The sequence below is a fragment of the Crotalus tigris genome, unplaced genomic scaffold, assembly GCF_016545835.1.
Source record: "Crotalus tigris isolate CLP2741 ecotype Arizona unplaced genomic scaffold, ASM1654583v1 scf7180000017753.6788120, whole genome shotgun sequence".
Lineage (NCBI taxonomy): Eukaryota > Metazoa > Chordata > Lepidosauria > Squamata > Viperidae > Crotalus > Crotalus tigris.
Genome location: NW_024096615.1, coordinates 4,773,798 through 4,793,316, shown reverse-complemented (window position 1 = coordinate 4,793,316; position 19,519 = coordinate 4,773,798). Strand labels below are relative to the sequence as shown.

At 45.0% G+C, this 19,519-nt stretch overlaps 1 protein-coding gene across 3 annotated transcripts in view; it reads left to right on the top strand.

Moving 5' to 3' along the window:
* BMS1 (BMS1 ribosome biogenesis factor) overlaps nt 1-19,519 on the top strand; it is a 34,297-nt gene that overhangs the window by 8,335 nt on the left and 6,443 nt on the right. The window contains exons 7-17 of one of the 3 annotated variants that reach the window (XM_039340751.1): nt 696-817; nt 2,718-2,914; nt 3,141-3,280; nt 4,749-5,467; nt 6,414-6,515; nt 7,708-7,868; nt 9,185-9,266; nt 10,072-10,148; nt 12,467-12,646; nt 13,342-13,530; nt 15,373-15,553. In XM_039340751.1, coding sequence (XP_039196685.1) covers nt 696-817; nt 2,718-2,914; nt 3,141-3,280; nt 4,749-5,467; nt 6,414-6,515; nt 7,708-7,868; nt 9,185-9,266; nt 10,072-10,148; nt 12,467-12,646; nt 13,342-13,530; nt 15,373-15,553 — 2,150 coding nt within the window. Of the gene's footprint in view, nt 1-695; nt 818-2,717; nt 2,915-3,140; nt 3,281-4,745; nt 5,468-6,413; nt 6,516-7,707; nt 7,869-9,184; nt 9,267-10,071; nt 10,149-12,466; nt 12,647-13,341; nt 13,531-15,372; nt 15,554-19,519 lie in introns of all 3 variants that reach the window. The other 2 variants (XM_039340752.1, XM_039340750.1) reach the window with 2 other exon arrangements.

Here is a 19,519-nt window from a genome sequence, read left to right as displayed (position 1 = left end):
TTGACCTTTCTTCCTTGACCTCCTCTCCCTTTCTCCCTTGATCTTCCTCCCTCCCTTTTCTTGACCCCCCACCTTCCTTTCTTGATCTCCCCTCCCTTCCTTCCTTCCTTCCTTCCTTCCTTCCTTCCTTCCTTCCTTCCTCCCTCCCTCCCTCCCTCCCTCCCTCCCTCCCTCCCTCCCTTTTCTTGACCTCCCTCCTTCCTTGATTTCCCTCCCTTCCTTGATTTCCCTCCCTTCCTTGATCTTCCCTCCCTCCCTCCCTCCCTCCCTCCCTTGATTTCACTCCCTCTCTCCCTTGACCTTCCTTCTTTGACCTCCCCTTCCTCCCTTGATCTTCCTCCCTTCCTTGACCTTCCTCCCTTCCCTATCCCTCCTCCTTCCCTCCCTCCCTCCTTTGCTAATAGCATGAAAGTAGATGAAAAATGATTCCCATCCTAGGGTCTAGTAGCTTGAGAGGATTTGGGCAAATCTAGACGAGCCTCTGGAAAAGTTCACTTTGCTGATAGAATCCTATAGCAAAATATTCAGAGTTCCAGGTAGTAAGAGGGAGGCTAACCCATCAGGAATGGTACGGTGTTATTATTTATGCGCCCCCTATCTCGCCAACCGGACAACTATCGCCCCAAATCAGCGTACACAGAATGTTTTCCATCTCCTCCTGAACATTCTCACCCTGATCTTCTTATGTTCTGCAGGATGGAAGATTTGACAAACCCAGAGCTTATCCGGGTTAATCCGAAGTGTGACCGGAAAGTTTCCCTTTATGGTTATCTGAGAGGAGCCCACTTGAAGAACAAAAGCCAAATACACATGGCAGGTGGGATAGAATCATTCTGTTCTACTCTGTTTTGTCTACAGACCACAGGGACGTATTTTTTAAGAGTCTTCCTCACTGCCTGGGGAGAATGTGAAGAGTCCTTAAGTGACCTTAGCTTTGAAAAAGGGGCCGGTGTGGAAAACCGGAAAGTTTGACAAGGATTTGGAAGAAGGACTTAGTCTTAGAGCCTACTATATCGACGGAATGCCTCTTTGCGGTTCTTTAAAGCAGCCCAACTATTTCCAGCCTTCCACCCAAGCCTGCAGAAAACAAACAAACAAAAAAAAGATGTTGTTGTTGCCACTCTTACGTATAAGAGTTGCATAAAACAGTGTCTTTCATCCTCAGCGGCTTTAAAGTATGTGAACTTCAGCTCCCAGCGTCCCTGTTATGAGATAGGCCACCACGCAAATTAAACGATATCCATACATTTGTTTTGCATTTTTAGATCTCCATGAGAGTTATTCATGTATAAAAGGCAAAGCAGATTACAATGATAACACTTTTTACAAGTGTGCCTGTATGTATCTCAACAGATTATTGAAATTGACAGACAGGATAGAGAATGTTGGTAGCAATAGCACTTAGACTTATACACCGCTTCATAGTGCTTCATAGCTCTCTCTAAGTGGTTTACAAAGTCAGCCTATTGCTCCAACAATCTGGGTCCTCATTTTACTGACCATGGAAGGAAGGAGGGAGGGAGGGAGGGAGGGAGGGAAGGAAGGAAGGAAGGAAGGAAGGAAGGAAGGAAGGAAGGAAGGAAGGAAGGAAGGAAGGAAGGAAGGAAGAAAAAGGAAGAAAAAGAAGAAAGGGAGGAAGGAAGGGAGTAGCAATAGCACTTAGACTTATATACCACTTCACAGTGCTTTAGAGTTCTCTAAGTGGTTTACAAAGTCAGCCTATTGCCTACAACAATCTGGGTCCATATTTTACTGACCATGGTAGGAAGGAAGGAAGGAAGGAGTAGCAGCAGTATCACTTAGACTTATATACCGCTTCACAGTGCTTTAGAGCTCTCTAAGTGGTTTACAAAGTCAACCTATTGCCTCCAACAATCTGGGTCCTCATTTTACTAACCATGGAAGGAAGGAAGGAAGGAAGGAAGGAAGGAAGGAAGGAAGGAAGGAAGGAAGGAAGGAAGGAAGGAAGGAAGGAGTAGCAATAGCACTTAGACTTATATACCGCTTCACAGTGCTTTACAGCCCTCTCTAAACGGTTTACAAAGTCAGCCTCTTGCCCCCAACAATCTGGGTCTTCATTTTTAGCCAACCTCAGAAGGGTGAAAGGCTGAGTCAATCTTGAGACGGTCAGGATTGAACTGCTAACAGTGGGCAGAGTCAGCCTGCACTACGGCATTCTAGCCACTGCGCCGCCCCGACTCGGCGTAACAGGAAGCCAAGTGTTAGAATTAAACCCCTTTCCATAAACAATCGCTTTCTTCGCTCCAGCGATAAATCTAAAGCAGTGGTTCTCAACCTTTTTAATGCCGCGACTCCCCCCCCCCAACCGGTCGTAAGTCGAGGACTATTCAACTGGTCGTAAGTCGAGGACTACTCAACTGGTGCAGCCCCGTTTGCAGAATGGGACTTTTGGTAGGCTCAGCAGGGCAGAGACAGCCTGGACAATTCCTATTGGCTTTTGAAAGCCAATAGAATTAGACTCTATTCAAGAGAATAGAGCTAAGGAAAAGGGGGAAAAAAATGGCGGACTGCATTGTTTGGTGACCCCCGTGAAATGGTCGTTCGACCCCAAATGGGGTCCCAACCCACAGGTTGAGAACCACTGCTCTAAAATGTTACGTTTCATCCTTTGAATCCATCTAAGATTGTGTTGATGTCATCTCTGCCTTCATGGCTTCGAGGCCCATGTGGTGCCGTTGACTCTTCTCTCCCATCAGGTGTCGGGGACTTCACGGTGAGCGATGTCAGCTTCCTGCCAGACCCTTGTGCTCTTCCTGAGCATCAAAAGAAACGAGGCTTAAACGAGAAGGAGAAATTAATCTACGCCCCCCTCTCCGGGGTTGGGGGCTTGGTGTACGACAAAGATGCCGTGTATATTGACCTCGGCGGAAGCCACTCCCATCGCGAGAGGGAGGTATGACTCGGGGCTTCGTTCCCTGTTTATTCCTTCTTGTTCATTGCTCCATTAAGGAGAATACAAAAAACCACTATGATAAATTAGCACGCCATATATTAATTTACGTGGTTCCCGGGAATATTCCGTGGTCATTGGCAGGCTGCTTAAAGCAGGGCTGCGATAAATACATTCGTTAAACCTGACATTCTAGAAAAGAGTGACTGAATTGCTGTTGATTCGTCAGGAGGAAGGAAGACCAAATCACGAGCTCGTCCAGAGTCTCATCTCGGCCCATTCCACCATCGATGCGAAAATGGCGTCCAGCAGAGTCTCCCTCTTCCTGGACTCCCAGCCTTTAGAGACCGAAGGGGTCGAAAGCGAAAGGTAAGCGGTAGATTTCACACACAATCCTTCAGAAGCGGTGAACGCTCCATCCCTGGAGGGTTTTAAGAAGAGACTGGCCAGCCGTTGGTCTCAAATGACATAGGGATCTCCTGCTTGCGCGGGAGGTTGGACTGAAAGACCTCCAGTGTCCCTTCCAGCGCTACTCTGAATTGAAAGTGGAAAAGTGGTTGAGTGTGGCAATGGCACCGAGACTTATATATCGCTTTACAGTGTTTTACGGCCCTCTCTTGAGTGCTTGACGGAGTCAGCCTATGGCCCCCAACAATCTGGGTCCTTATTTTACTGACCTCAGAAGGATGGAAGGCTGAGTCAGTAGCAATAGCACTGAGACTTATATACCGCTTCACACCTCTTTACAGCCCTCTCTAAACGGTTTACAGAGTCAGCCTATGGCCTCCAAACAATCTGGGTCCTCATTTTACCGACCTTGGAAGGATGGAAGGCTGAGTCAACCTGGAGCCGTTCAGGGTTGAACTGCTGGCTGTGGGCAGTGAGTCAGCCTGCAGTACTGCATTGTACCCCATGCTATTTTTTCCCTGTGTCAAATATAAAAAACAGGAAAAGCTTTGATCCCAACCATTGCAGCTGCCATTTTGATTTGACTACACCTTGACCATTATCCTGTGCAGAGACAGGACCATGAAGCCAGCAAGATCTGAGCTTGTCTTGGAGCTAGCCCTTCCTTCCTTCCTTCCTTCCTTCCTTCCTTCCTTCCTTCCTTCCTTCCTTCCTTCCTTCCTTCCTTCCTCTTCCTCTTCCTCTTCCTCTTCCTCTTCTCCCTCCCTCCCTCCCATTCTCTCATCTTCTTTCCCTTCCTTCCTCCCTCTTTCTCTCCTTCATTCCTTCCTTCCATCCTCCCTTTCTCTCCTTCATACCTTCCTTCTATCCTCCCTTTCTCTCCTTCATTCCTTCCTTCCATCCTCCCTTTCTCCTTCCTTCCTTCCTCCTTCTCTCCCCCCTCCCTCCCTCCCATTCCCTCATCTTCCATTCCTTCCTTCCTTCTTCCCTCCCTTCCTCTTCCTCTTCCCCCTCCCGCTCTCCCTTTCTCTCATCTTCTTTCCCTTACTTCCTCCCTTTCTCTCCTTCATTCCTTCCTTCCTTCCATCCTCCCTTTCTCTCCTTCATTCCTTCCTTCCATCCTCCCTTTCTCTCATTTCTTCCTTCCTTCCACCCTCTTTCTCTCCTTCATTCCTTCCTCCCTCCCTCTCTCCCCCCTCCCTCCCTCCCATTCCCTCATCTTCTATTCTTTTCTTCTTTCCCTCCCTCCCTCCCTCCCTCCCTCCCTTTTTTCCACTGCCGCTGTAACTTCAGACGGTCACCAAATGAACTGTTGTAAGTTGAGGACTGTCCCTATTGTCAAGGGTTTTAAACGCTGACTTTATCGTCGAGAGGTTCGTGAAGCTTCCCCGGATGCTTAACTGGTTTCCCATTTTTTGTACCCGAGAAGCATTTTTGCGATGCCTCAAGAAGAAATGAAAACCGACCCGCGAACGGGCAGGGCGCGTCGGAAGGCGGTGTTTGAAAACGAAGACCGAAGTGATGAAGATGAGGAGGAAGACGAGGAGGAAGAGGGAATGTCTGCGGAGGAGGACCCGGGGCAAAATGACAGCGAGGGGGAACGCAAAGAGGACCCCAATTGTCTACCCCAGACTGTCTTTCCGAGATCGTCCAAGCGGCGTAAAAAAGACCCGGCACTTGCGGTACTCACCGAATTGCCCGCCTTTGCGGACAGCGACGACGATCTTGAGAAGAGTTCAGAGGATGGAGAAGGAAATGAGCTTGGAGAGGCCGATGGAAGCGGAGAGGAAGAGGAAGGAACAGGTTCCGAATCTAGCGCCGGAAACGCGGCCCGGTTTAGTAGACCTTTGTCGACAGACCAAGAGATGAGGAAGGGCAGAAGGCTGGCTAAAAAAGCAGCTGAAAACGGGAGCCCTAAACGGGTATCAAGATCAGAGATAGGTGAACCTTCATCCTCCAGTGAAGAAGATACCTCAGAGGAGGAGGAGGAGAACCTCAAGGGCTTGGACCAGGAAGAGACTCAACCAGAAAGCGCCGACAATAAAATGCAAGATTCTGGGTCGCTGAAGAATGAAGATGACGTGGAAGATCTCTTGAAGGACGACGAAGACTATAAGGAGGCATCTGGTTTTCCTTCAGAAACAGTCGGTAGGTATCTCTGAATCTCCTGAAATGGTGGTGGTGATGTTTTAGGGCCCAAAGGTGTTTTTTTTTTTTTTTTTCAGGAGGCAACTGCACTTCCTTGTTTCTCTTTTGAAGACGTTTCCCTTCTCATCCGAAGAAGCTTCTTCAGCTCTGACCGGATGGTGGGACTAGCTGTCTACTCCTTGCAGACAGCTGGTCATTTGCCTTCTTTTTAGAGAGTCGTTGAGGCCACCTGGAGGTTTATCTGTGTCACCGGAGTGGTGCAAAGGGTTCCTGTAGCCTGCAATATATATATATATATATATATATATATATATATATATATATATATATATATATATATATATATATATACACATATACATACACACACACACACACACACACACACACATTTATTTATTTATTTATTTATTTATTTATTTATTTATTTTCTGGAAATCTGTTCATCCTCCCACATCATCCCAAAGTGCATGGCTAAAAGTCTGGGGAGATTCTCAGTCATTCCAGGTCCTGGTGGTCCCAAAGATGCTTTGGACATCCTTGTTTTGTTTTGTTTTGGGTTTTTTTTTTGTTTTTTTGGAAGATGTTTGGAAGATGTTTTAGGCCAGCTACTCATTTCCTTTTGAGGGTGTTTGGCCAGAGTCAATTTCTTCAAACGTTTGTAAAAAAAAAAAAAAAACATTCTTCAGCTGCACTTCGGTGGGCAACTGTCTCATATTTTTCAACAGTTGCCTTGCCTTTTCTAGCAAGGAAAGTAAGGTTGAGGTCCTGGGCCCAGTTACTCTGGTATTAGCCCGATGAATGCAGCGGGAGGTCTGAATAGGTGCACCTGTTTGTGTATTCAGCAGACATGCACAGATAAAAAATTCACCAATGGCGGCGGGGGGGGGGGAAATCATTGTTTAATCTGATTTATATAAAGGAACGACATATTTTCCCCTTTCAGGGGCTCTGAAGTGGAAAGAAGGCCTCAGCCAGAAGGCAGCCGAAGCCTTTTTGAGACAGCAACAGGCTATTCCGAATCTCCGCAAACTTGTTTATGGAACAGGTAAAAATATATCGCCCTGCCTGTATTAATAAAGAGTACAGTAGATATAAATGGGAGGGAGGGAGGGAGGAAGGAAGGAAAGGAGGGAGGGAGGGTGGGAAGGGAAGGAGGGAGGGAGGGAGGGAGGGAGGGAGGAAAAGAAGGAGGGAGGAAGGAAGGAAAGGAGGGAAGATGGGAAAGGGATGGTGGGAAGGAAGGGAGGGAGGGAGGGAGAAAGGAAGGAAAGAGGAGGGAGGTGGGAAGGAAGGAAGGAAAGGAGGGAGGAAGGAAGGAAGGAAGGAAAGAAGGAAGGAAGGAAGGGGAAGGGAAGAAAGGAGGGAGGGTGGGAAGGGAGGGAGGGAGGGAGAAAGGAAGGAAGGAAAGAGGAAAGAAAGGGAGGGTGGGAAGGAAGAAAGGGAGGGTGGGAAGGAAGAAAGGAAGGAAGGAAGGAAAGGGAGGATGGAAGGAAGGGAGGGAAGGAGAAGGAAGGAAGGAAGGAAGGGAGAGAGGAAGGAAGGACGGAGCTTAAGCAAATGTGAAGGCTCAAAGTTTAGTGAGATTGTCATTAGTCCATCATGAAAGCAAGCAAGGGAAAAAAGCCAACATTTCCCCTTTTTCTATTTAGACCCTTAATTGTACTTCATCCCCAGGAGGATGCCTTTTGACTTTGAGTTTCTTTTAGCTTGGCGGGCGTGTCAAAGGCTCCTGCCTGCCAGGCGGGAAATGCAGGTAGTGCTAAGAGGGCAAAGGTGGAATTGGCCACGGAGCCCTCCGGGAGCCCTCCGAGACTTGCGATAGTTAAATTATTTCCATTATTTACATACCTGCCCCGCTTAGGGAGTGTCTTTGGGCAGGTTTGCTGGATTTAAAAGGTTAAACCTCGACAATTAATCTGCCACGGCAGTGCAGACAAAAACCTAAATAAAGGCCAGTTGCCCAGGGCCTGCTTTGATCTAACGGGTGTGTGTGTGTGTGTGTGTGTGTGTGCAGGGATGCTTCTAAGTGTGAGGACTCGTGGTAAGTCACTTCCTCTAGTGCCGTTGAAGCTTCGAACCGCCATTAATGTGCACAATTAGGAGGTGATGATTTTGAGTAAATCAGTCCTGATCCAGAGTGTTGATGATGGACAGGTGATTAACAAAAATGCAGGCGACACACAGATGTAAGGTGGAAACTTAACTGTAGCTAAAACGCCGCCTCGATTCGTCCTCAGTGGCCGAGGACAAGGAGGAGGAGGATGAAGGAGAAAGAGAGGAAGAACTCGGAGGGCTGTTTCGCGTCAGTCGTCCTGACAAAGAATCAAAACGAAAGATTGATGCTCTGGATTGCTCCAAATTTCCCGTGGAAATCGCACAAGACTGGGACTCGGATGAGGTAGGACTTCTGGAGACTTGTCGGAAGCTGTCTTCTTGGAACTGGGGCTAGTTTGTCCTGGCATGTGAGTCTCACCAAGTCTGTGATGTTGAAGAAGGAACATAAAAGGGTAGTTAAAATAAAAGATCTCCAAATGCATACACATTGGGAATGGAATGGAATGGAATGGAATAGAATAAGAAACAGAATAAGAAATAAAATAGAATAAGAAATAGAAGAATAGAGTAGAGTAGAGTAGAGTAGAATAGAATAGAATAGAATAAAATAGAATAGAATATGGAATAATGGATAGAATAGAATAGAATAGAATAGAATATGGAATAATGAACAGAATAGAATAAAATAAGAAACAGAATAGAATAAGAAACAAATTGGAATAAGAAATAAAATAGAATAAGAAATAATAGAATAGAATAGAAATAAGGAATAGAATGCGGAATAGAATTTGGAATAGAATGTGGAATAGAATGGAATGCAGAATGGAATGGAATAGAATGTAGAGTAGAATAGAATAGAATAGAATAGAATAGAATAGAATAGAATATGGAATAATGAATAGAATAGAATAGAATAGTTGGAAGGGACCTTGGAGGTCATCTAGTCCAACCCCCTGCTCAGGCAGGAAACCCTATACCATTTCGGATAAATAGCTGTCCAGTCTCTTCTTAAAAACTTCCAGCGTTGGAGCATTCACCGCTTCTGGAGGCAGGTTGTTCCTCTGATCAATTGTTCTCACTGTCAGGAAGTTTCTCCTTAGTTCCAGGTTGCTTCTCTCCTTGATTAGTTTCCATCCGTTGCTTCTTGTCCTGCCTTCAGGCCCTTTGGAGAATAGCTTGACTCCCTCTTCTTTGGGGCAGCCCCTGAGATATTGGAACACGGCTATCGTGTCAACCCTAACCCTTCTCTTCATTTAACTAGACCTACCCAATTCCAGCAACTGTTCTTTGTATGTTTTATATAGTACGTACAACATGTAATACCTTTTATATTACATGCATAACAGAACGAACTGTTGTAAGTTGGGTGTTTGAGAAAAAAGAGAGAGAGGACCATAGGTTATGTGCAAAGAGGCAGTGAGGGACTTAACGAAGCCCAGAAATACAAAGCCGTGAATCCATTTTGCAGCCCGTCTATAAATGATGACTGACTTAAACTTCAGTGTCCTTCCGACGTGAAGGTGTCAGATAGCCGGTGATGGAAAGTCGATAAACCTTTGCAAAGAGCTTCCCTTCAGGCTTGATCCAGAATAATCTGGAAAAACGATGGTCGGTCACTGTGAATTTGTGCTCCAAAACAGAGATGTTTATTTTGTGCAGGCGATGGACACCATCCGTGACTGTTTCGTGACCGGAAAGTGGGAGGCAGACAAAGATGCCGAAAAATTGTTGAAAGAAGATGGTAAATCAGAATACATCCTTCCCTTATGATTATTTTTTTTTGGGGGGGGGGCAACCTGAAAAAAAAAAAGGTATGGTTTCTTAATACAGGCAGTCCTCGACTTAACGACGGGTTGCTTTTAGCAACGCTTTGAAGTAACGATGGACTCACAATCCACTTTTCATGTTTTGATATCGGCCCATCCACATTGCGGTCACACGATTGGTTTTTTGGGCCATTTGGCAACTGACCAGTTCCCAGCGCCTCATAGTCATATGTAGAAATGGGAGGGCCTGGGAAAAAAAAACAAACAGAAAAACTGGGAAAAAAAACAGGTTTTTTTTTTCCTCCCTTTTTTCCCAAAGCTGTTTGGAAAAAAAAAAGGAAAAAAAAAATGGTTTCCCCCCCCCCCAAACAGCTTTGGAAAAAAAAAGACAACAACAATAATATACCAACCCCCCCCCCCATTTTTTCTGTTTTTCCCCTTTATTTCCTTCCCCCCCCCCCAGGCCTTCCCATCCCTTGACTCCTGTGACTGTGATTTATCATGGTTTGCTGGGGACGCGGGTTGACTTTCCACGAAAAAAAATAAAAGTTGTAAAATCAGGTCCAGTTGCAACTACCCAAAACTTAACAGTGATGACCATTGCAGCATCCCATGATTAGGTCATGATTAGAATCCAGACCTTCGGCAATTGACTCATATTTAAGTGTCCCAGGGGGTCACGTGATCCCCTTATGACCCTTTTAAATCAAAACTTAATGACCAGGCTCAATTTACGGTCATAACTCAAGGACTTATTGGTATTTTTTTTTTCTTTCCCAGAAGAAATATACGGCGATTTTGAAGACCTTGAGACGGGAACCATGTATAAAGGCAGATCAGCTGATCAAGAACATGAGGTTTGAGAGACGTCTGTGGAGATTCTCGGTCATCCCAGCTCCTGGTTGTCCCAAAGATGCTTTTTTTCAAGAGGCAACTGGACTTTCTTTTTTTTTCTTTGAAGATGTTTCGCTTCTCATCCCAGGACAGTGTTTCTCAACCTTGACAATTTTAAGGCATGTGGACTTCAACTCCCAGAATTCCACAGCCAGCATCGCTGGCTGTGGAATTCTGGGAGTTGAAGTCCACATGCCTTAAAATTGTCAAGGTTGAGAAACACTGTCCCAGAAGCTTCATCCAGCTCTGACTGGACGGTGGGGACTGCAAGGATTTATACTCCTGGCAGACAGCTGGTCATTTGCCTTCTTTTGGAGAAACATTGAGGCCACTTGGAGGTCTACCTTTATCCTCAGGGTCACCTGAGTGGGGCAAATGGGTGTGGAGTCTTCTTAGAACTGCTGAAAGGACTATGTGGTAGACTGGAGATGGATGATGTTGTATCCTTCCCCCTCTGTTGAAGGAGGGCTGTTCAGTTTTGACCCAGATGGCCTCTTTGACCCCTCCTCTTTCAAACCATTTGGTCCTCTCTCTGTCTCCCAAAGAGTGACCTTTGTCTTTTAAATGCAGGTGGAGTATAAATCCTTTCCACTCCCCACCCTCCAGTCAGAGCTGAAGAAGCTTGTGGGATGAAAAAGCGAAACGTCTTCAAAGAAAAACAAGAAAGTCCAGTTGCCTCCTGAAAAAAGAAAAAAAAAAGCCCCTTTGGGGTGAAGTTGGGCACTGTCCGATTACCTGTGTCTGACTTTACTGGTGGATGCTGTGTGATGATGATGATGATAAAGTTGGAAGGGACCTTGGAGGTCATCTAGTCCAAATCCCTGGTCAGGCCAGAAACCGTAGACCAGTGGTTCTCAACCTTTTTAATGCCGTGACCCCCCAACCGGTCGTAAGTCGAGGACTACTCAACCGGTCGTAAGTCGAGGACTACTCATCTGGTGCAGCACCGTTTGCAGAATGGGACTTTTGGCGGGCTCAGCAGGGCAGAGACAGCCTGGACAATTCCTATTGGCTTTTGAAAGCCAATAGAATTAGACTCTATTCAAGAGAGTCTATTCTATTGGCTTTCAAAAGCCAATAGAGTAAAAGGGAGTAGCACAGCTAAGGAAAAGGGGGGGAAAAATGGCGGACTGCGTTGTTTGGCGACCCCCATGAAATGGTCGTTCGACCCCAAATGGGGTCCCGACCCACAGGTTGAGAACCACTGCTGTAGACCATTTCGGACAAATGGCTGTCCAGTCTCTTCTTAAAAACTTCCAGTGTTGGAGCATTCACAGCTTCTGGAGGCAGGTTGTTCCACTGGTTAATTGTTCTAACCGTCAGGATAATTAAGTCTCTCTTCCTGAGGAACGCTCAAGTTCTGGAAAAGCGTAAAAGGTTCAAATTGAAGTACAGGCAGCCCTCGACTTAACCGTAGTTCATTTTAGTGGCCGTTCACAGTTAACAGACACACACACCTTCAGAGGCTGCTGAAGGTGTGTGTGTCTGCCACAAAGGGGCTGCCCCAAAGAAGAGGGGGTCAAACTATTCTCCAAAGTGCCAGAAAGCAGGACAAAAAGCAATGGGTGGAAACTAATCAAGGAGAGAAACAACCTTGAACTAAGGAGAAACTTCCTGACAGTTAGAACAAACTAACCAGTGGAACAACCTGCTTCCAGAAGTGGTGAATGCTCCAACGCTGGAGGTTTTTAAGAAGAAACTGGACAGCCATTTGTCTGAAATGGTATAGGGTTTTCTGCCTGAGCAGGGGGTTGGACTAGATGACCTCCAAGGTCTCTTCCAACATCATCATCATCATCATGATCATCATGATCATCATCATCATCATCATCATCATTATTATTATTATTATTATTATTATGCTGTTTGTTAAATATTGAAAAACCCCAAGCCTAACCCTAACCCCGACCCCACTTTATCCCTAACCCTATAAAAACTAATAAAATCTATACAAAAAAAAAAGGTCATAAAAAGGGGCAAAAATTAACTGAACCACCTTCTGGCTTAGCAATAGAGGTTTTGGCCTCCCATGTGCTCGTAATTCGAGGACTACTTGTATTTAACTTGGAGTCCCTGGAGCTGTGTCCACCCTGCCCGGTGTGATAGAGGCTTTTATCCAACTTGTAAACCTGTTGGGTGTAGAAAAAGGGCATCTGTCAAGGAAATCTTATTTAAAAAAAAAACAAACTTTGGTGCTGCAGATTTCATTGGGGGAGGAAAAAAAAATTAAAAGCTCGACTGACCTGAATTATTATTATTATTTTTCCCTCCACGCCATTAGGCGGCCAGCGAAGGAGAAGAGGACAACAAGGGAAAGGACAACAAGGGGGCGGAGGAGGAAGAAGAGCAGAAGAAACGCATCGCCAAGAAGCGTAAGCTGAAAGAGATGTTTGACGCCGAGTACGACGGAAACGCCACCTACTTCGATGACTTGAAGGAGGAGCTGCAGAAGCAGGCTCAGGTAGATAACGTTGGCTTGCCGAAGCGCTCCGGAGGCGAACAGGAGGGCCCAGCAAAGTTTCTCGTTCAGATCTTGCCCAGCTCACTTTGGAAAAGGCTGCGCAAATCCGGTAGCAAAGCGCGAATTACGTCACGCTGGCAGGAGAAAAAAATTTCACATTGCTCTGTCTTGACTGTCTTTGGTGTAAATCGGGTGTCAAACTCAATTTCATTGAGGGCTTCATCAGCATTGCAGTTGCCCTTGGAGGGCGGCGGGTGGGTGTGGTCAGGGGGTGTGTGGCCTACTGGGTGGACATGGCCAGCTCTACATTGTTTGCATCAAAGGTGCCTGTGGGGGCCTGGGCAGGAGTGGGACAGATCTGAGGGTCTCTGGCAGAAGGGGGGGGACCAGGGCAAGTGCCAAGGCATGGTCCACTGGAGGGGCCTCACTGTTCCTCTCAGGCCATGGGGGGGGGCTTGTGAAATTGGTTCACAAGGTATAACCAAACGGCACAGTAAGAAACGCACAGGGATGCACACAACTTTTAACAAGGTGAACCACAAACCCAGACGCGGCAGACCAGCAGAAATGCAGATCCCCGTTTTGCCACTCGGCAGAATTGGCGCTGTGCCGCAGCCGAGATCAGCTGCGGGATTGTCGCGACGGGCCTCGAGTGCGATAAAGCATCGCATTCCTTATTGACGTTTGCCCTGCAGCTGAACAGGCTGGAGTTTGACGACCAAGACGACGAAACCAGAATTCAATACGAGGGATTTCGGCCGGGGATGTACATCCGGATAGAACTGGAGAACGTCCCGTGTGAACTGGTGCTGCATTTCGATCCACGCTATCCAATTGTGCTGGGCGGGCTCGGCAACACGGAAGGAAACGTGGGCTATGTGCAGGTACGTTACGTTTTTATAATAATAATAATTATAATAATAATGGTAATAACTGTGGCAAAAGCAAGTAAGGATAGTACCAATAGCAATAGGCTCCTTGGGTGCAATCCCAAAACAACTGGAGCACCACTTGAACACCATTGGCATTGACAAATTCGCTATTAGTTAATTGCAAAAGGCGGCCTTACTAGGAACTGCTTCCATCCTGTGACGATACCTGTAATACCATCAAACATCCACATCTGCCTATCCCAGTCCTGGGTAAGGACTCGGTAGGTAGACAATATGCCAAATCCAGTCTGAACTTCTGGCTGACTGTGCGATGATCCATAATAATAATAATAATAATAATAATAGTAGTAGTAGTAATAATAATAGTAATAATAATAAAGTTGGAAGGGACCTTGAAGGTCATCTAGTCCAACCCCCTGCTCAGGCAGGAAACCCTATACCATTTCAGACAAATGGCTATCCAGTCTCTTCTTAAAAACTTCCAGTATTGGAGCATTTACTGCTTCTGGAGGCAGGTTGTTCCACTGATTAATTGTTTGTTTTTTTAAAAAAATTTTTTTATTAATAATACAAAATTAAAAACACATTGGACATAGATATGACATCACTGGTTCCATACATCTTCCGACATTTTACAGTAGTATTAGTACTCATATAGACATACAGTTCTTGAGCTTTGCTCACTATTTATAATATAATATTCACACTTTTCCCTTTATTTCTGTATATCTATTTATCTTTTAAATATACATTTGTCTATAATCTATATTTTATTCTAACACTATACATTTGTCTTGGCTACCCTCTTATTGTCTATCCAATCATAAAATTGTTCCCAGATTTTGTAGTACTGAGTTTCACTTTTATGCTTGAGTTCCCATGTAAGTCTATCCATTTCAGCGCAATTGAAAATTTTCAGTAATATTTCCTCTCCGGTTGGAGTATCTTTCTTTTTCCATTTTTGAGCGAAGGCTATTCGTGCCGCTGTTACTATATGCAGTAGTAAATAATTTGTATCTTTCTTATATTTTCTTTCTATAATTCCCAATTAAAAAAAAAATGTTCGCTTTTTAACCACGATATATAAAGGTAAATGTTTTTCTCTATCCGGTTGTGTCCGACTCGTCTCCGCTCCCTAAGCAAGGGAGCCAGTCTTGTCTGAAGACGCTTTTGTGGTCCTGTGGCCGGCATAACTATACACTCAGCGTCATGGTGCCTTCCCACCAAAGTAGTACCCTAAGAAAAAAACTTTTATACTTAATTATCATTTATTGAAACACTAAGAATTGTATTAACTTAAGGTTGGTAAAAGAGAACATTATGAGGAAAAGAGGAAACCATGTAAAGTTACCCTGTGGATGATAGATTATAGAATTTAGTGGTTAATGAATGTTTGTTAAATGCAAACCCAGACAACGCACTGTCTACCGAATATTAAGGTGATTACGTTAAAAAAATTAACAAAACATATTTAAAAGAAAAGAAAAGAAAACTTTGTTCTCAACAAAGGTGAAGGAGGGGTTGTTGAAATGGTTTTTGAGATGAGATGAAATTGTTCTTTCTCCCTCTCTTTCTGTCTCTCTCTCCCTCCCTCCCTCCCTCCCTCCCTCTCTCTCTCTTTCTTCCTCTCTCCCTCTCTTTCTCTCTCTCTCCCTCCCTCTCTCCCTCTCTCTCTCTCTCTCCCTCTCTCTCCCTCTCTCTCTCCCTCTCTCTCTCTCCTTCTCTCTCTCTCTCCCTCTCCCTCTCTCCCCCCCCCTCTCTCTCTCCCTCTCTCTCTCCTTCTCTCTCTCTCTCTCTCTCTCTCCATCTCCCTCTCTTTCTCTCTCTCTTCAGATGCGGTTGAAGAAGCATCGCTGGTACAAGAAAATCCTCAAAACCCGCGATCCTCTGATTCTGTCTCTAGGCTGGAGGCGGTTCCAGACAATTCCTATGTATTACATAGAGGACCACAACGGTCGTCAGAGGCTACTAAAATATACGCCACAACACATGCACTGCGGAGTAACTTTCTGGGGTAAGAGCTCACGTCACAACTCTCAGACCTAAGAGGAGATACCGGGTAGGACTTTCAATCAGAATGGGCCTTGGAGGTCTTCTAGTCCAACCCACTGCTCAAGCAGGTGACCCTGTACCATTTGAGACAAGTGGCTGTCCAGTCTCTTCTTAAAAGCCCCCAGTGATGGAGCGCCCACCACTTCTGGAGACAATTTCTGTTCTATTGATTAAATTGTTCTCACTGACAGGAAGTTTCTCTTTAATTCCAGCTTGCTTCTCCACTTCTTGATTAGTTTCCATCCATTTGTTCCTTGTCTGGCCTTCAGATCCTTTGGAAAACAGATTGTCTCCCTGTTCTTTGTGGCAGCCCCTCAAATATTGAAAGACTGCTATCGTGTGATCCCTGGTCCTTCTTGTTACCCAATCTCTACAAAAGTTCTTCATATGTTTTAGCCTCCAGCCCTCTAATCATCTTTGTTGCTCTTCTCTGCACTTTTTCCAAAGTCTCAACGTCTTTTTCGTAATGTGGTGACCAAAACTGGATGCAGGTATTCCAGGTGTGGCCTTACTAAAGGTTTTATAAACGGGTACCAGTGCTTCACCCGATTTTGATTCTGTTTACGCAACAAAGGAATCACTTGCCAAGATGTTTTTATTGTGGTAGCAGTTAACAATCATTCATGGTTATTTGTTAGTTTGAAAAACGACTTGGTCAAACATAGTGATGCTTTCAACATTGGTTAAGGCAAGACAGTTCTAAAGTCTGTTTTAGACACAAGATTCAGACATCACCCTAGTGACCTAAGAACAATGGTCTAGATACCTGGCCAATAGATACTTAGATGGGAATAACAAGCAGATGGCATCTCCAAATAAGAGACATCGCTGGTATTACAGTCCATTAAAAATGTATTTTAACGGGCAGAAGAAATATCTGAAATGTGTGCTAACTAGCTGCATGAAAGACAAAGAATTATATCTGTTCCATACAAAAAAAAATCATCATGGAGAATAAAGGTGCTCTGCTTTGCTACAGTGTTAAAAGTTTGTAAATCTTGATTATATCTTCATTCCTTAGACCACGTGATTGATAAACTGGGCCATTCATCTTGATTATATGTTCATTCCTTATGGGCCATTCGTCTTTTTTTTCCCTTCGTTTTCAAATCTCGTCTTCCTTCACGCTCGGCTGGGTGGACTTTAAAGAAAGACTAAGAAAGGTTAGACCTGATTAGGATTTGAAGGGGAGACCCTAAGAACTTCTAGGGCTCTAAGCTAGGTTGAAAAACCAAAAATCATTTGGACGAAAGGAAGCAGCAATTCCACCTTCTAAGTGGAATTTTCCGCCAATGGAATTTTCCCATGTATTTTACCAGGAAACATAGATAGGGCAGGCTAGAAAAGTCAGTGCCCTCCTAACCATACCCAAGCACTCCGAATTCGTTTGCGGTGTCCATTTTGCTCTAGGAGTTCATGGTGACCTAACCCTAAGTGGAATTTTCCTCCTATGGGATTTTCCCATGTATTTTACCAGGAAACATAGATAGGGCAGGCTAGAAAAGTCAGTGCCCTCCTAACCATACCCAAGCACTCCGAATTTGTTGGCGGTGTCCATTTTGCTCTAGAAGTTCATGGTGACCAAACCCTAACCCTAAGTGGAATTTTTCGCCAATAGGATTTTCCCATGTATTTTACCAGGAAACATAGATAGGGCAGGCTAGAAAAGTCAGTGCCCTCCTAACCATACCCACGCGCTCCGAATTTGTTGGCGGTGTCCATTTCGCTCTAGGAGTTCATGGTGACCTAACCCTAACCCTAAGTGGAATTTTCCTCCAATGGGATTTTCCCATTATTTTACCAGGAAACATAGATAGGGCAGGCTAGAAAAGTCAGTGCCCTCCTAACCATACCCAAGCACTCCGAATTCGTTTGCGGTGTCCATTTTGCTCTAGGAGTTCATGGTGACCTAACCCTAAGTGGAATTTTCCTCCTATGGGATTTTCCCATGTATTTTACCAGGAAACATAGATAGGGCAGGCTAGAAAAGTCAGTGCCCTCCTAACCATACCCAAGCACTCCGAATTTGTTGGCGGTGTCCATTTTGCTCTAGAAGTTCATGGTGACCAAACCCTAACCCTAAGTGGAATTTTTCGCCAATAGGATTTTCCCATGTATTTTACCAGGAAACATAGATAGGGCAGGCTAGAAAAGTCAGTGCCCTCCTAACCATACCCACGCGCTCCGAATTTGTTGGCGGTGTCCATTTCGCTCTAGGAGTTCATGGTGACCTAACCCTAACCCTAAGTGGAATTTTCCTCCAATGGGATTTTCCCATTATTTTACCAGGAAACATAGATAGGGCAGGCTAGAAAAGTCAGTGCCCTCCTAACCATACCCAAGCACTCCGAATTTGTTGGCGGTGTCCATTTTGCTCTAGAAGTTCATGGTGACCAAACCCTAACCCTAAGTGGAATTTTCCGCCAATGGGATTTTCCCATGTATTTTACCAGGAAACATAGATAGGGCAGGCTAGAAAGGTCAGTGCCCTCCTAGCCATACCCAAACACTCCAAATTTATTGGCGGTGTCCATTTCGTTCTAGGAGTTCATGGTGACCTAACCGTAACTCTAAGTGGAATTTTCCTCCAATGGGATTTTCCCATTATTTTACCAGGAAACATAGATAGGGCAGGCTAAAAAAGTCAGTGCCCTCCTAACCATACCCAAGCACTCTGAATTTGTTGGTGGTGTCCATTTTGCTCTAAGAGTTCATGGTGACCTAACCCTAATCCTAAGTGGAATTTTCCTCCTATGGGATTTTCCCATGCATTTTACCAAGAAACATAGATAGGGCAGGCTAGAAAAGTCAGTGCCCTCCTAACCATACCCAAGCACTCCGAATTCGTTGGCGGTGTCCATTTCGCTCTAGGAGTTCATGGTGACCTAACCCTAACCCTAAGTGGAATTTTCCTCCAATGGGATTTTTCCCATGTATTTTACCAGGAAACATAGATAGGGCAGGCTAGAAAAGTCAGTGCCCTCCTAACCATACCCAAGCACTCTGAATTTGTTGGTGGTGTCCATTTTGCTCTAAGAGTTCATGGTGACCTAACCCTAACCCTAAGTGGAATTTTCCTCCAATGGGATTTTCCCATTATTTTACCAGGAAACATAGATAGGGCAGGCTAGAAAAGTCAGTGCCCTCCTAACCATACCCAAGCACTCCGAATTCGTTTGCGGTGTCCATTTTGCTCTATGAGTTCATGGTGACCTAACCCTAAGTGGAATTTTCCTCCTATGGGATTTTCCCATGCATTTTACCAAGAAACATAGATAGGGCAGGCTAGAAAAGTCAGTGCCCTCCTAACCATACCCAAGCACTCCAAATTTGTTGGCAATGTCCATTTTGCTCTAGGAGTTCATGGTGACCTAACCCTAACCCTAAGTGGAATTTTCCTCCTATGGGATTTTCCCATGTATTTTACCAGGAAACATAGATAGGGCAGGCTAGAAAAGTCAGTGCCCTCCTAACCATACCCAAGCACTCCAAATTTGTTGGCAATGTCCATTTTGCTCTAGGAGTTCATGGTGACCTAACCCTAACCCTAAGTGGACTTTTCCTCCTATGGGATTTTCCCATGTATTTTACCAGGAAACATAGATAGGGCAGGCTAGAAAAGTCAGTGCCCTCCTAACCATACCCAAGCACTCCAAATTTGTTGGCAATGTCCATTTTGCTCTAGGAGTTCATGGTGACCTAACCCTAACCCCGTGGGCAGCTTTCCAATCCGTGGACTTCAACTCCCAGAATTCACTAGCCAGCATGGGAGTTGAGTCCACGCATCTTAAAGCCACTGAGGTTGAGAAACACTGCCCTAGACTGGTGCCAAGAAAATTACAAGGATGCGTTATCCAGTTTATAGATCACATTAGAAAAGTAAGGCATAAATGATAGATAGATAGATAGATAGATAGATAGATAGATA